The 15,775-nt window shown below is 38.5% G+C and overlaps 1 protein-coding gene across 1 annotated transcript; it reads right to left on the minus strand.

Moving 5' to 3' along the window:
- Positions 1 to 1,696: 1,696 nt before the first annotated feature.
- YIPF4 (Yip1 domain family member 4) lies at positions 1,697 to 12,996 on the minus strand. The gene is made up of 6 exons (XM_026680769.2): positions 12,784 to 12,996; positions 8,135 to 8,297; positions 7,252 to 7,423; positions 6,064 to 6,141; positions 4,490 to 4,603; positions 1,697 to 3,183 (listed from the first exon to the last, which is right to left on the minus strand). Exons 1-6 carry the CDS (start codon positions 12,881 to 12,883, stop codon positions 3,046 to 3,048), a joined length of 765 nt encoding a protein of 254 aa, XP_026536554.1. The 5' UTR covers positions 12,884 to 12,996; the 3' UTR covers positions 1,697 to 3,045.
- Positions 12,997 to 15,775: the final 2,779 nt, after the last annotated feature.

Below are 15,775 nucleotides of genomic sequence, written 5' to 3' on the forward strand. Positions count from 1 at the left end.
TAGATGAAACATGACTGTAAATAGGCTGTGTGAAACTCACACATGGATATCCATGACTTTAGCTGATGGAAAGTTATAAAATGAAAACCTTGTAATTATTTTCACGTTTTCAGATGACAAAAGCTTGTATTTCAGTAATCCTAAAAATTTATTTACATTCTTATAAACACATCTTAAACATATGAAATATGGGTATTTATCTCTTGGATTAGATATTATACAGAAGATTTATATGTATTGTGCAAACAATTCCATTTGTATAAAATACATGTATTTACATATATGTTAGGCTAAAAGTAGGAGTTGATGCACTACTATAAATAAATAGTTTATCCAACTGGGAAACTGTTGACAAAGCTTCTTTTATACAGCATATTTAAATGATATTGAATTTTAGAAACATAATGGGTTCTGCTCAAGTTTACAGAAAACATTGTTACATCCTAATACATACTTTTAAATCCAAACCAGTTTCTAATCAAGAGAACTATTTTAATGACTTAGCATTTATACCAAACAACATTTTTCTATTTAAGTATGCTTCTGATGATTGGCTGATTATACTAGCCGATTTTGAGATCATGCTGGACAGAGTGGATAGAAGCTTCAGCCGAGCATATGTTCAGGGCATTGGGTATGGGAAGTCTGAGATTGCCCAGATTGCCATATAACTGGCTCTAGGCAGAGCTATCTGCTTTAAAGCTGAATTTGATTATTAAGATTTAAAAAGGGTAGATGAAACTAAAATATTATGTTTATATTTTAAGCAGAAATATTGTATCGTTTCATACCCAATATATTTTTATGCCATTTTAGTGTTTTTTTTTCTTGTAAATCAAAGTCTGCCATAGAATTGGACATTCTAGAGACCACTTAATAATACATAGTTCTGAAAATGATAATTAATGATTATTGAGCCAAAGTGGCGCAGTGGTTAGAATGCAATACTGTAGACTATTGCTGACTGCCAGCTAATTGCAATTTGGCAGTTCGAATCTCACCAGGCTCAAGGTTGACTCAGTCTTCCATCTTTCTGAGGTCGGTAAAATGAGGACCCAGATTATTGGGGGCAATATGCTGACTCTTGTAAACTGCTTAGGGCTGTAAAGCACTGTGAAGCAGTATATAAGTCTAAGTGCTACTTGGCACTTATTACACAGAAAAATGCAGGCTGTATTTAAGCAGAAAGTAGCACTTTCAGAGCTTTTATAAGTAGAGGCATCCCTTCATATGAAAAGTAGATATAACTTGTTATTCTTCAATTTTTATAATTCTGTAGAGGGGGAACTAATAGAAGGCACATTTTAAAGCCTTTTTGTTTTATTCCTGGCTTTGATTTCCAAGAATATATTCATTAAAAAATTGATCCAATGACATGAGGAGGGTGTAGAAGGAAAGACTGATGAAAGCAGCATTACAGCACAAGCCTCATCCCATTTCATGACACTCCTTACATCATGTATTGCACACATGCCCCAAAGTATTGGGGCTTGCAGTGTGATATTCCTTTTATCATTCTGAGAAAAGTAGCCAGATCCTGTGGATGCACTGGTTAATAAATTCTAACATTGGGAATGGATTTAAGTTATTTTCCTAAATGCTGGTAATTTGAAATTAAATTCCATCAAAATAAGAGAATGTTTAGGTCTAAACTTGATCTGCTTAATGATAAAAATCTGCTGCTCAATTTACAGAATTGGCAGAAATTGAGCATTTAATTTGTCAGTAAAATCAACAGGTAGCCACAGTAGTTCGTCACTACTTATTCTTCTATTAAATAATGCATAATTGTTTAACTTATTCAAATACAATCAAATTTAATCCATAAGAAAATGTTTATAATTGCTAAAAACAATATGGTAATATATTAACAATTTTGCAAAGTATATAGTTCCTTTTTTCCAAGTCTCCTGGCTGTATGTTATTTAAGTGCAGTGAGATGTCAATGCACATCCAAAAATTCAAATTCAAAAAATGCAAAAGTAATTGTTTCTCTATTTGGATGAGCAACTCAATGCAATTTATGCCTTTGACAAAAATATTTGTATGTCTATATCTGCTTATCTGAATAAGCAGACTAGATTAAATATGTGCCTTGCAAATGATAAAGCTATGAAAATCCTTACAATGCAGAATGTCTTTTTCATTTGTAATATACAATTATATTAAAGAACCATTTCAATAATGTCAATTCATATTAAACTTGATAATCAAATTGCAAATTCAACTTTGTGACTAACAATTTTACTAACCCCAAAACCAGTTTACATAAATAGCAAAACAAGGTGTTATAAAACAAGTTCAATTTTGAAGAAAACAATGTTTATTCTATTGAAGAAGTTTTTCAGAATCATACTATTTATTTAAACTTTTTTCCACTTACCACTTTCATAAAGCTGCAAATAAAAACTTTTTTCTGAAAGATTTCAAAATCAACTTTGTAAAGCAATATTTTGCTACGACATATTTACAGTGTGAATTTTTTTTAAAAAAAGGATTTCTTCAAATACTACTAAATATTACTTCAAATATTTCATGTGATGGTAATGACAACCATAAATTCCCTTTATGATGGAATTTCCTAAACCAATCTTTGATCAACATAAAACTTTAAATCAGAACTGATAACTCAATAGCCAAGTCAAGATTGGACAAGATTATACATTGAAATATAGGATGATGAGGATTGGCTGATGAATACATTTATGGGAACTATAGTTTCAAATAATCACTCATTTTTTTCAAGTTTCATGACAGTTTACCTATCATATGGACCGCGTGCTTTTGGCAAAAATAATAAGTTTCTTCAAATAACATATTTAAAAATGTTACCATCCGTATTCATTAAAAATCTAACAAACCTAAAACTCTGGTTTAAATCTGTAATATAATTAAAAATGCTTAATAATACACAGATGTACTTAAAGGATACTACTGAAACTTCTTCATCTGCCTGATAGGATACAGTCACTTGCCTTTTCTATCCACCAACAGTTCAGTCTTCATGGTGATCAAAATGTCCTTGTTCAAATCTAGCAATTTGGGTCACACCCCAGTATATAAAGACAGAAAATAAATGTACAATAAAAAGATGGGATAAATCAGAAGAGGCTTCTTGGTTTTAAATTCTTCACCAACTAATAAGGAAGCAGCACTGTATGCAGCCCAAAACACTCCAAAAAGCTGGCAGAAAGAAAAAAAGAAATGTTATCCAGGCAAGGAAAGTCCCAAACTGCACAGCAGAATTTTTTTTTTATAAAGAAACAAGAGAATAAACTCTGTTTATGCACAGTAATCCAACATTATTGCTGTGTGGACAATCTGGTACTATGTAGCAGGAAGCTGATCTCCAATTAATACCAAATCAGTACTATAATACCAAATGAATGTATTTACAAAACGAGAAAGTCCTAACAAGATGGTTTGGTTTTGTTTTCCTCCCCTTTTTAAAGTAGTCAATTTATTATTATTTGGAGAAAAAAGTAATTTTATCCAACTGTTTTTGAAAGCTTCCTTAACAAGCTGGTTTCCTTTTTCTTTTATATCTTTTTAATGTGAAAAATGTACAATATGTTGATGTTTTTCAGCATCAGTCAAAGTACTTATTTATAGGAATATAGCCATTAAAAGATGGAATAGTGTAAGTCAGGCTTTATTATATATCTCATACTGCATATATTGTATCATATTTTATATCCCAGCTGAGTTGGTCTGAGAGAGACTGGCCCAAGGTGACCCAGCTGATGTTCATGGCTAAGGACTTGAATTCATGGTTTCTTGTTTTCTAGCCATAATCACTATTAAGCAGGGGTATAAAACTCCTGTTGTCATAACAGCGTCACGTGACATATCAAGACTTTTTTTCCCCCTTTACTAAACTGGCCATGGGTGTGGCCAGCATGTGACGCATCTGGTCCGCAGGGTGAGAGTTTAACAGTTCTGCACTAGAGTAAATTGGCTCTCAATTTACAGGCATAAATTAGAAGCAAAGTAGAACATGAGTACTAGCTGCATAATACACTACTGCAGTGGTGGCAAACCTTTTTAATACCAAGTGCTGAAACAGGAGCGCACACGTGTGCGTGCACATCAGAAATCAGAAGAGCAGCTCCTGGCACACAGCACGGGAGTGCCAGAAACCTGAAGCTCTTAGCTTCCTGGCACGCAAGTGCGCGCCGATCACCTGGTCTTCCGGTTTCTAACGTGCATGTGCGTGTGAAGACCAGCTGGCTGGCACGCATGTACGCACCAGGGAGCCACTCTTCCAGTTTCCGGCACTCCCATGCACATGAAAACCAGGTGGTCGGTGCACATGTGCGTGTCAGAATCCAGAAAAGCAACGGGCGACGGCTGGCGTGCCTGGAGAGATGGCTCTGCCTGCCACTTCCAGGTACGCATGCCTTGGTTCGCCATCATAGTACTATGGATAAAATTAATTGATAAATTGTTGATATTTTGGTCTTCTGGTCATGAATTATATTGAACTTACTTTTATTAGAGTAGAAACAATTTCAAATGATCCAACTATCAGGAGTACAGGTGCTATTACAATAAGAGGAAGTAAAGAATATCCAATCACTCCAAGAACTTGACCATATGCAACCTGTAAATTTAAAATACTTCAGTCATTGTTTCCAGTAACTCAGTCTACTAACAAATTGTTCAAGCTTGAGTACATAAGTCGTATATGTTCTTACAAGCCTAATTCCCAAATCCTCTTGTTCATGTCATTTTCTAAATCAGGGGTCGCCAACCTTTTGGACCTCAGGGACCACCAAACTCATAATTTTAGCTCCCAGGGACCACTAACCGGTTCTGTGGGCGTGGCCTGATTTGTGGGCGTGGCTTGGTGGTCATGTGATTGGCTGGGCATGGCTTGTATGTAAATATTATAAATATTTATATAAATATTGAATTTTTTATAAAAAAGAGCAATTTTTACCCAAAATCAGGCAAAGCAGGCAGGCAGATTGACTTGTTCACAGAATGACAGATTCATTCAGAGATCTATCTATCTGCCATTGGCTAGTTCAGTCTGTCACATAAAATTTGCTAGCAAACTCACAAAATTAACTCACAATACACCATGCATGTAAATATTGAATTTTTTATTTTAAAAAAAAAAGAGCAACTTTTACTCAAAATCAGGCAAAGCAGGCAGATTGAGTTTCTCACAGAATCATTCAGTGATCTATCAGTCTGCCATCGGCTAGCTCAGTCTCTCAAATTTGCTTGCCTTGAGTCTGCACTGAATTTGCTTGCAAGCAAACCTGCAGTCCTAAGGGAGGTTCAGCTGTGCTGAGCCGAAGATCTAAAGACCAACTAGAAAGCAAGAAATCCAACCATTTCCTGCTAAATCTCCCAGCACAGCAGAACAGATGATGATCGGAAAAAGGAAAAATAGCAATTTAGCAGGCAAGTTTACCAGGTAAGGAGTGAGTGGGCGGGGAGGGTTCCCGTGGGCCATGTGGGCTGAGCAGCCTTGTGTTTCTGCGTAGCCTGGATTAATTGCTTTGTGGGGGTGCTCTGGGGGTGAGATTTCTCTGCAGCCCACCAAAATTTTCTCACGGCCAACCGGCTAGTGACCACTGTTCTAAATGATCAAAATTTTGGAGAATGGCAGATGTAAACTATAAGAAGGCAGGCTCTGGTTTCATGTTAGAAAAATATTCCTAATAAGATCAGTTCAAGAAAGGATGTTGAAAAGGGTATGCTAAAAGACAAGGGTTGATTTGAAAAGGATGTTGAAAAGAAAAACTATATTGAAAGGGATGTATTTGAATAGAGGTTGGATACTCATTTGTTTTGAATACTTTAATTTAGATTTTAGTGTTTAACAGCAGAATTATCTCAGTGGTATAAATAGACTTTTTCAATGTTTTCTTTTTCTATACTTCCCAGCTTACTTGTTAATAATGGGCAACTAGTATTCATCCAAGTTGTTCATAGATAGGACCATAAAATGGGCAATTAAGGAATGACAATTCATATAACTAATCCCAATTTAAAAAATAATTTAAGTTGAACTTTCAAATACCAAGTCCACTTTCACAAAATTCTTACCTCTCCTCCAAGAACCCTGGCCAACAGGAAGATTGTTAAGGATCCAAATATCCAAATAGTTATAATCCAGGATACCACCTTAAGAAATTGTTAAATATTTTAATCAATATGGTTACTTATGAACTGAAAACTTAATTAATTTTGACAAACCAAAACTCTTCCTTAAATTGAAAAATAATACATTCAATCACCCCATTCACTCTTGTTCATGCAATTGTGCAAGCCTTATTCTGGAAAAAATCCTCCCAAGTTTTCATAACATGGTTGCATTATATTATGAAAATTTGTGATTATCATAATTAAACTAAATGACAGAAAATCCCAGAAAAGTGCTAGGCTTCAGGGTGGGCTTGAATATGTACATTACACTTATCAACAGATCCTTAATTCAAATATGTATTTTCTTATACAGCCACTTTGCAAAGTCATGCTGATTTTTAAAGGAGATGCTGATAGATGCAACATGTGCTCTTAGACTTGCTCCAAAATGTCTTTTCAACCTCAAATCCAAAGTACAGCCCTAGTAAATCCTGAGTACATAACAAATAAAAAAAATTAAATGCAGTACTCTGTTCATTAATGCACTACTGAATTCCATGATACTTGAAATAACTTCTCTAAATTTGATAACATAATAAATGATAAACTTTAAAAGTGATTAATTATGGATCACATTAATCAGTGGTTCCTGATCAACTATAACAGTAACAGCAGTAATAGTTTTAGTTATTTTGCATAAATAGAATTTTCAGATTCAAACAGTTGTTCCTATGAGCTGCTATTATCTTCAAGCCCTGTGTATGAAATTCAGCTTGATCCAGTAGGCCTCTGCAAAATTACAGTTCAAAAAGGAGTCAACCACTGTAATGTATTATCAATGGATTAGGGCCAAAAGAGTTCAGTCTGCAGAACACATTCCACTTTCACTTGGAAATAGTAGGTTAAAAATAAACATAAAGCAGAATAACATAAGCACAGGCAATCTATTGAAGGAGAAATAAAATTTAAGAGAAAAAACATCACTAGATAAAAGAACCATATTCCAGTTATTTTTAAGAATATATTCAAGCTTCTATATGAAGATGCAGGCAAGTTTAATATTTGATTGATAACAGTTTAGCTGTTTAGCTATTTAGTTGATGACAGCTTAAAATAATGAAGGTGCTTTTTAAAAAAAAATTCACCCACCTTGAATTGTCCATATAATGAGATCATTGAGAAGAATAAGACAACAGCCAAAGGGCCCCAGAAGTCAGGATTATCTCTTACTACTTGTCTGTTGAATCCGAGAGAAGGCATTGGCATCAAGACGCACCGAATTTTGTAGTATATATCCTTCAGATCAATGTCTAATTCTTCTCTGTTACAAAAAAGTAGAACTTCCATAATATGTCCTGAAATTATGGCTTAGCGTTATTTGAGAAGGCAGACTTTATGAATTGTGTAAGAAACACAGCACTGAAAGATTTCCCCCAAAAATATATTTACCTATTATTGAACAAGTGGAAGTACGGACACTTTTTAATACTAGCAAACAGTAAACAATAAGCTAAGCCATTCCTTGTCTGACAGCTATATTATTCCATGTTAAATATTGCAAGAGAATAATGATTATATTCTTACTCCCTAGGAAAGAAAATTATAGTAGGAAATGAAAAAGAAGGTGCAACTCAAAAATAATCCATAATTATACTATTATTAGAAATTGATGCCCTTTTATTCATGGAATACAGATGCAAATATACACACCTTAAGCAATTGTTTATCATAGCTTTGAGCTTCTGATTAAAGTTTTTAATAATTTTACATTAATTCTACTGAAAAAAATATTTTAATTTATGATGTTTTCTAAACAGTACAATATGACATGTTGCCAAAATGGAATCTTCTATAGTGTACAAAAATATTGAAATGATAGATGTATTTAAATGTCAATAAATACAGAATTATTTAATTGTCAACTTTTCTTTTCATTTAACTCCTTGATCACAAATCACAGCCCTTGGTCTAAAACAAGAAATTCGTTTCAAGGTCAGAGCTAAGCTAAGAATCTCAAAGCAATGTTACTTACAAGAGTGGTTTGTTATCTTCAGGGTCATCATCTTCCACCTCTAAAAGCCAGCCATAACCTCTTTGTCTCAGGAAGGTAGTTGCTGTAGATTCTTTCATAAATTCCACATTTCCACCTCCAAGGTTGAGTTTCACATCTGTAGATGCTATTGAGCCACTTAAATCTTAAGTCAAAAAAATGTAAGAGAAGTCAAGAATATATATTTTTGCTCTACTGGAATGTGTATTGATATAAAAAAGGGAAGGTCGCTAGGCCTAATTCTCATATCATGCTATGTTGTTGCATTGTTGATTTGTTTTTGGGTTGACCTGATATACAACTCATTCTACAAAAGAAAACACAGTTTATAAATTAAAGTGGATGAGTTTGCATATTACCCTAAGCTAAAAGAACTGTAAGAGAATGAAAGAAGCTAAATTATCCATAAGCACATATAAGAAAATAGCTTACAAAGAAATACATTGGTTGCATAAAGAATTCAAAAGAAGTGCATTGCAAAAATATGTTAACATAACATAACTTCCTTTGGAAGGCTTGTGACTGCTTCAGAGGTTGTTGGATGCATGCATAGATGACACTAGATTTGGGGCCACCAGCAAAGTAGCATGCACACACATGGGCAGATACCTGGACACAGTTTTTACAGCAACAATACCAGTTTTCCAAAGGACCTGGCTTTTTCAAAACTTCAGGAAGGGGTGCCATGCTCATCTGATATGTTTCACAAAGCCAGAACAAATACCAATATATTATCTATTATGGAGAACTGAAATGTTCACTTTAGCATGAAGTTTCAGCTGATTCTTCCCTATAGTTCAGTTGAAATGCTCTCCTCCCCGATTAGCCAACAGGAAACTAAAGCAATATAGGATTTGCTGTCCATATATGTTTTTGTTTGCTGCTAGAGCAGGGGTGGGCAAACTACGGCCCGCGGGCCACATCCGGCCCGTTGGTCTGTCCAATGCGGCCCGCCCCTGAAAAAAATCGCTGCCATTGGTCTGTCCAATGCGGCCCACCCTGAAAAAAAATCACTGCCATTGGTCTGTCCAATGCGGCCCGCCCCTGAAAAAAATCGCTGGGCGTGGCGTAATTGCCCTGTGCTGCGTGGCCCCCAAAACTGCAAAACAGTGCGGAGCGATCTAGGGGTAAGAAAGAAAAGAAATTTGCAAAGGCCTCGGCTGGGAGTTGAAATCATCTTCGAGTGCGACCTCTCTGAAGGTGAGTCCCCGCCGATCCCCCTTTTTTTTCCGGGCTTCCAGGCTTAAACTTTGCAAAGGCAAAGCTTGCAGGCTGGAGCGTCTTCCCGCCGAGGAGCGGGAAGGGTTCCCACCGCGGGCGGGCGGGCTGCTTGAGCCACCTAAAGCTAGGCCGCTGCTGGTGGAGCTTTGCCCTGCCTTGGTGCCCGTTTCCCGGCTCGGCGGTCCTGCTCGGGCGGCACTTTAAAAGCCTGCTCCCAGCACCCGAGCAACTTCCCAGCAACTTTCGGCTTCCTTTTAACTCGCGGGCGCTGCGCCTGGCCCCGAGCCGCGCGGCAGAGGGAAGCCCGGTGGGCGGGCAGGCTGCTTGGAGGAGGCGACCGGCGGTGCTCCGGCAGCAGCAAGAGGCAGTTTCGCCCGGGCTCCGCTCAGGTGTCCGGCTGGGGCTGTCAGGAGTTGCTACCGCCGGCGCAGCTCCGTGCGGCTCCAGTCCCGCGTTGCCTTGGGAAGGAAAAGGCAAAACCAGGAGCCGCTGAGCCTGAGCCTCCGGTGCCGCTGCTCCCGTTGCAAACCACTGCTGCGGCTCTTCCTTTTTGCCTTTCCCTTCCCGAGGCAATGCGGGACTGGAGCCGCGGAGCCGCGCCGGCGGTAGCAACTGCTGACTCAGAGGGCCTCCGAGGGGGAGGAGCCTCCGAGGGGAGGGGAAGGAGGAGAAGAGGGGGAGGGGGGCGATTCCCAAAAAATCTTGTGCTGACCCGGCCCGTCTGTCAAATTTTAAAAGTCAATGCGGCCCCGAGCCAAAAAATTTGCCCACCCCGTGCTAGAGGATGGTGTTGTTATTTCCTGTAGGAAAGACAATACTTTCCCATCTTCTCATCAGCTGACAGGAAAACCATTCCCTAATCACAGAGACAAGCCTTGATCTGTAGATTTAGATCTTGACACCTTTCAGTTTCCACTTCTCTCAGCCTGTAAATCAGCTGCCCAAGCAAGGAGAAATAAGAGGCAGAGAAGATCTCTTTACTCTCCAGGTCTTTAAACTAATGAGTGACTCAAAGATTTGGACTAGATAATTCAAACAGCAGACTGGCACAGGAGTCTGTAGTAACCTTTACTCTGCTGTTTTAGTATTGTCTGCCCACCTCCCAGCTGTTATTCAGGCTGAACTTGAATACAGGCTTAGTATTATTTCAAAACAACATTACATGAAAAAAAAAAGCCAAACAACAACTGACAGATGAAATGCTAGGGTGGGGACAGGATGTTATAAAATGTGTTCGTTCTCCTGTATCATCACATAGTCCACATTCATGTAGGTGGCATGGCAGAAAAATAGTTTTTTTAAAAAAATTTGTCAGTGATGTAGTTAGGCAGAAGGGAAAGACTCTTAAACTGCATAATACTTACAATTACTTACTGACAACAATTTCTCTAAAATCTTATAAGTTAAAAGACTTGGGCAAAGCAATTTTATACGACAAATCTAAAAACAATAAAGAATTGGAGAAAATACCTGTGTTTTAATTTATTATATATAAGATACTTTTTCACAATCTAGAATATGCAGCCAAACTCTGTCCCAATTATACAAAATAGATGACTGTTTGATCAGTGAGCAGGGTAGATTAAAAACTTGGCCTGTTATTTCTGTAACAATAACACTCAGATACTGCTGAAGCAATGCATCTATTCTTTCTAAAATCCATAGAGCTGCTGTTATGCTCTTCTGTTCACTGCACAAAAATGCTTTGATTGAAGAGCATGAAGGAGGTTTAACTTAAAAAAAGAACAGTTTAACCATCAGTAGAACTCATAAGATGTTCAGTTTTGACGTGCAGAGCTAAATACAGTATACACAACTAGTTAAGCTTTGAAGTTTTCCATTAAAAACCTGGGAAATATCAATACATTTAATACAGTAGTCCTCTATTTATGACCACGATTGGCACCAAAACATCTGTCCCTAAGCAATGTGGTTGTTACACTAGTCACACCCAATTTTATCCTATTTAACAGAATAGAATTGGAAGGGGCCTTAGAGGTCTTCTAGTCCAACTCACTGTTCAGGCAGGAGACCCTATATCAGGGGTTTCAAACTTGCAGCCCACAGGCCAGGTGCGTCACTTGCAGGCCCAGCCCCCACCCAGTTTAGCAAAGGGAAAAAGTCCTGATATGTCACGTGACGCCACCGTGACAACCCGAGTTTGTACTCCTGTCCTATACCATTCCAGACAAACACCCACAACCTCTGAAGGTAATCCGTTCCACTGTTTAATCGTTCTCAGTTAGGAAATTTGTCCTTAATTTAGATTGCTTCTCTCCTTGATTTATTTATTAAATTTGTGTGCCACCCATCCCGCTATCCAGAGTGACTGCATATGCCATGGTCATTAAGCAAATCACCAAGATAATTAAGCAAACCTTGCAATCATTAAGCAAATCCAGCTTCTCCCTTTGATAGTAGGAGATTCCCTGGGAAGGTTGTAAATGGAGATCACATGATCGCAGAATGCTGCAACCATCATAAATACATGCTGGTTGCCAAGCACCTGAATACTGATCAAGTGACCATGGGGATGCTGTGATGGTTAGAAGTATGAAGACCAGTTGTAAGTCACTTTTTTTCAATGTCATTATAACTCTGAATGGTGGTTAAATGAATCATCACAAGTGGAGGGCTACCTGCATTATTTAAGGACATAATGGCATCCATACTAACTCAGCTCAAAGGCATGTCTAGTTCAGCATTTTGTCTGAAGCAGCTCATCACATGGTTGTTAATAAACTGCAGTTTCAATTGCAAATTCGTTTCTATGTCCTTCAGCAACTGGTTATCAAAAGTTTTAGTGTTTCTGGTATCAAATGTAAACCATAGTTGCCATGATCAATAGAGATTGTAAACCTTATTCTTAAAACACTATACTCTCACTTTTTCCATCCTTCTCCCAAAATACTTCCAAGCCCATGAATCATACTAATTGGATGTGATCAATTTAAGTTTTCAACTTCATTATCATTTTGATTAACTAATTCACCCCCAAGTGGTTACCCTCGGGGGTAACTTGACTACAACTCCCAGCAAGCTGCTCAAAAGTGCCCTACAGAGATCTATGCACAACAGCAATCTGTGCTGATGCCCTATCAGAGTGAGTAACCAAGATGCCACATCCACAGCCTTGTGCGCTGGTGTGTGTAAAATATATGGAAGAGAGCCCACAAACAATGGAAGAAAACCACCAGAACGCAGTTTTAGTCTGCACTCCCTTATTTAGCGGCTCTGCGTAACTCAGTAAAGCTTCCTCCTCCGCCAACACCATTACTCGGTCCTTCCTTATTTATCGGACCTGTTAGTCCAACCCTCCTCTCTTCCCGCAGGTGCCTCTGCCACGCAGACCAGGCTGCGCCAGAGGGCTCCGGATTTCTTGGCATCTGTTCGGTTCCCTCCTCCATTACCTTCGGCATCGGCCGAGGAGACGAAGGTGAAATCGCCGTTATTGGGAGCGTAGAGAGGCTGCAGCGGAGGCGAAGCTTTGGGGGCACCCGGGTGCTGCATCGCTCCGCCCGCCGCGATAGCTCGGTCGGAGAGCCGAGAGAGGGCCGAAGGGAACCCGCCGGCCAGCCCGGTCAACAGCAACCCGCGGAGGCGGAGATCATCCCCCTCCTCCTGCCTCCTCTTCCTCCTCCTCCTCCTACTCCAGCTGACTGAGCATCAAGCAGCAAACCTGAGATCGACTTTCCGATTGGGCTCCCGTAAAGCCCTCTTTGATTGGCTGCTAAGATCTTCTTCCCGATTGCCTCGGAACTGGATTTCATTGGTCTGGAGAGCCCTGGTGCTTGGTCATTGGTTGGATCAGGACCAGACGGGAGACGGAAGAAAGAAAAAAAATGGGAGCGAGGTGGGGTGACAGTTCTTCTGGAAAGGAAAGTGGGGGGGGCGGGGTACATCTTGTATCGTCTTGCTTGAAACTTCCACGCCTGTGACGATGACGACGACGACGACGATGATGATGCCGCCACGAAAGAAGTTTCTGTTATAACACTCTGATTGGCTACTTCCTTGCATTGTGCCTTTATTTTGTTTCGTAGAAAATAGGGTTTTTGCTTAGCAAGCGCCTGTTCTGCTGATCTATTAATGCTCAGTCAGTATTGTAATGCTGAGGAGGCAGAATGTATCTATTGAATCTATTGTTAGATCTCTTGAGTTATTTGCAGTAGATCAGCACGGAGTTCCAGCGGTCAGTTATATAACAGTTGGAGCAACTTACGCTACAATGATAATAGTTTTCAGATAAACCAAAGCTCAAACACCCTCCAGATACGCTTTTTCAAAAACGTTTTCTGGTGTTAGAAGCATTTCTGATGCTTTTACATGTCTTCTTATATGCCTTGAATACAATTGAAGTTGTGGCCAATTACTTTTACTCCTCTGCCTTTCCTTCACTTTTGCATCAGTTTTGAACCTTAGAGGCAGAAACAGGAATTGATTGCAGTCTAACATAAACTTCCTGGCAGAAACGCATCAGTCAAGACTATTAATGCGCCAAAGATATCAGGGGCCGCAGTATGAAAAATCCTTTCAATTACTTTTAGCAGCAGAGGATAGAAAGAATTCCGCCAGTAAAAATGTAGATTCAAGCAATTTGATTCTTTTTTCAAATCTAGAAAATAGTACAGTATTATCTAAAAAGACTTCAACATGCATCTGGGGGCTGTTTATAAAAACAACATAAAAAGGTTGATATTTGTTAGATTTATATCCCACACTTTCTCCAGAAGCTCAAGGTTTACATACATGAGGGAGTTAGTCATTTTATACTCAAACTGAAGGAAGACAAGTGGCCCAAAGTCATCCAATGAGTTTCTATAATTCAACGTGGACTAGAATATGGATTTCCCCAATCCTAGTCAATACTTCATTGATTACACCAGAATCTGAGCCCTTGATAGGACAATGTAGTATGTTAATTAAAAATAATCAATTTGTGATTGAACATGTAGTGAACCAAGCCAATGTCTATGTTCCTATCCTGCTAACCAAGAAAATATTCTATTATTTTGGTTTAGTGTGTTATCAGAGATTATAGTAATAAATTACTGTACCATAAATTGCTGGCTTCCTCCTTTTTTATATTGTTATGCTTTTCTATATTGCTATGCTTTTTACTTTTTACTTTAATACTTTCATATTATTGTATGCATTATACTTTTAAAATTTTGTTTGTAATTTTATAATTAAAAAAAAACAATTGATTCACTGTCAGCTATCCATGGTTGCTAATGAGCAATCCTGTCTTCTGTTGTCTCACATATATGTGTTGTCTTAGATATGTAAAAGCATTGGTGCTTTTCATAGCTATTTCAGGGGAAGAAACAAGGGCAAAATGGATTTTCTGAAAATTGACATAGATTATAAATTACTTGAGCTCAATGTTCCAGGATTGGCTATCTGGACTTGCCATATTAAATATAAAAAATGAGCGAGCTAAAAAATGTAACCAGTTTCATCTTTTACCTTGAGCAAGAATAATTAATGGGTTTGTTTCTAATTATAAAAATTTAATTTGTATATAATATACATTTTTAATGCTTCATATGAAATGGTGTTTATTTGTTGAGAGGGGGGTGAATTCTAGAACTCATTTGCCCCTCCCTTCACTTTTGAAACAGTCCCTGAATTTTGGCTTCTAGGTGCTCACTAAGAAAGGATTTTTCAAAATGACCATCAGAACATTAGTATTTCATATATTATTATTAACACGCTCTGATGCTAAGGAGTTCTACTCCCCCTAACCACCTGAAAAGAAATCTCTTCCAAATGCAAAACACAGGCAGAGGAGAGGAGTTTCAGTTTTAGTTTCACAGCAGCAACCAGCTTTAGTACAGGACACTGAGCTAAGCCACGCACAGGATCCTTGCTGTTTCCTTGCTCACACAGAAAATACTGTTTCAGTTTGCAAATAGCCCTCAGCTCTCACACACTTGACAGTCTCTCACACTCTCACACGCTAGTCAGATGAATACCGATGGATGCTGGTAGGCAGAGGCAGATTCCCTCCCCCCTTATTTTCCTTCCTAAAAACTAAGCTTGATCACATAGTTTCGTAGTGAAGCACAGGTGTCCAGCTAGTGTTGGTATAAGAGTCCAGTACTTTTTTTTATACCAAATACAATCTGAGGAAATTAATTCATGAAACAACAGAATGCAAATAAATGTTCTATCAGCCACAGTCCCAGGACATGTGGGAGCAACTGTTATCTAGATATATTTCAGAATACAGCTCCACAGACACCCTGCTGTGAAACCCTCTGGTTGAAGTTAGACTCTATGGAGCCCTTCAACTATTATTACTATAGTGACTTCCCTTCTGCACAGAAGCATTCCTGCCTAGATTTTGTCACCTTGTTGACAGTAGACTGCCAAGGCTAGTTCTTGGTAACTTCAAAC

The sequence above is a fragment of the Notechis scutatus genome, chromosome 1, assembly GCF_049901735.1.
Source record: "Notechis scutatus isolate UNSWTSFEM ecotype Mainland chromosome 1, rNotScu1.2, whole genome shotgun sequence".
Lineage (NCBI taxonomy): Eukaryota > Metazoa > Chordata > Lepidosauria > Squamata > Elapidae > Notechis > Notechis scutatus.

What these genes read in the sequence shown, in the direction of transcription:
- YIPF4 (XM_026680769.2), bottom strand. Translation starts at nt 12,883, where the DNA reads ATGCAGCACCCGGGTGCCCCCAAAGCTTCGCCTCCGCTGCAGCCTCTC. An exon ending in GAAGATAACAAACCACTCTT is followed by an intron (nt 7,424 to 8,134) that starts GTAAGTAACATT and finishes TTTTTGTAACAG; the next exon opens with AGAAGAATTAGACATTGATC. An exon ending in CCAGGGTTCTTGGAGGAGAG is followed by an intron (nt 4,604 to 6,063) that starts GTAAGAATTTTG and finishes TTAAATTTACAG; the next exon opens with GTTGCATATGGTCAAGTTCT.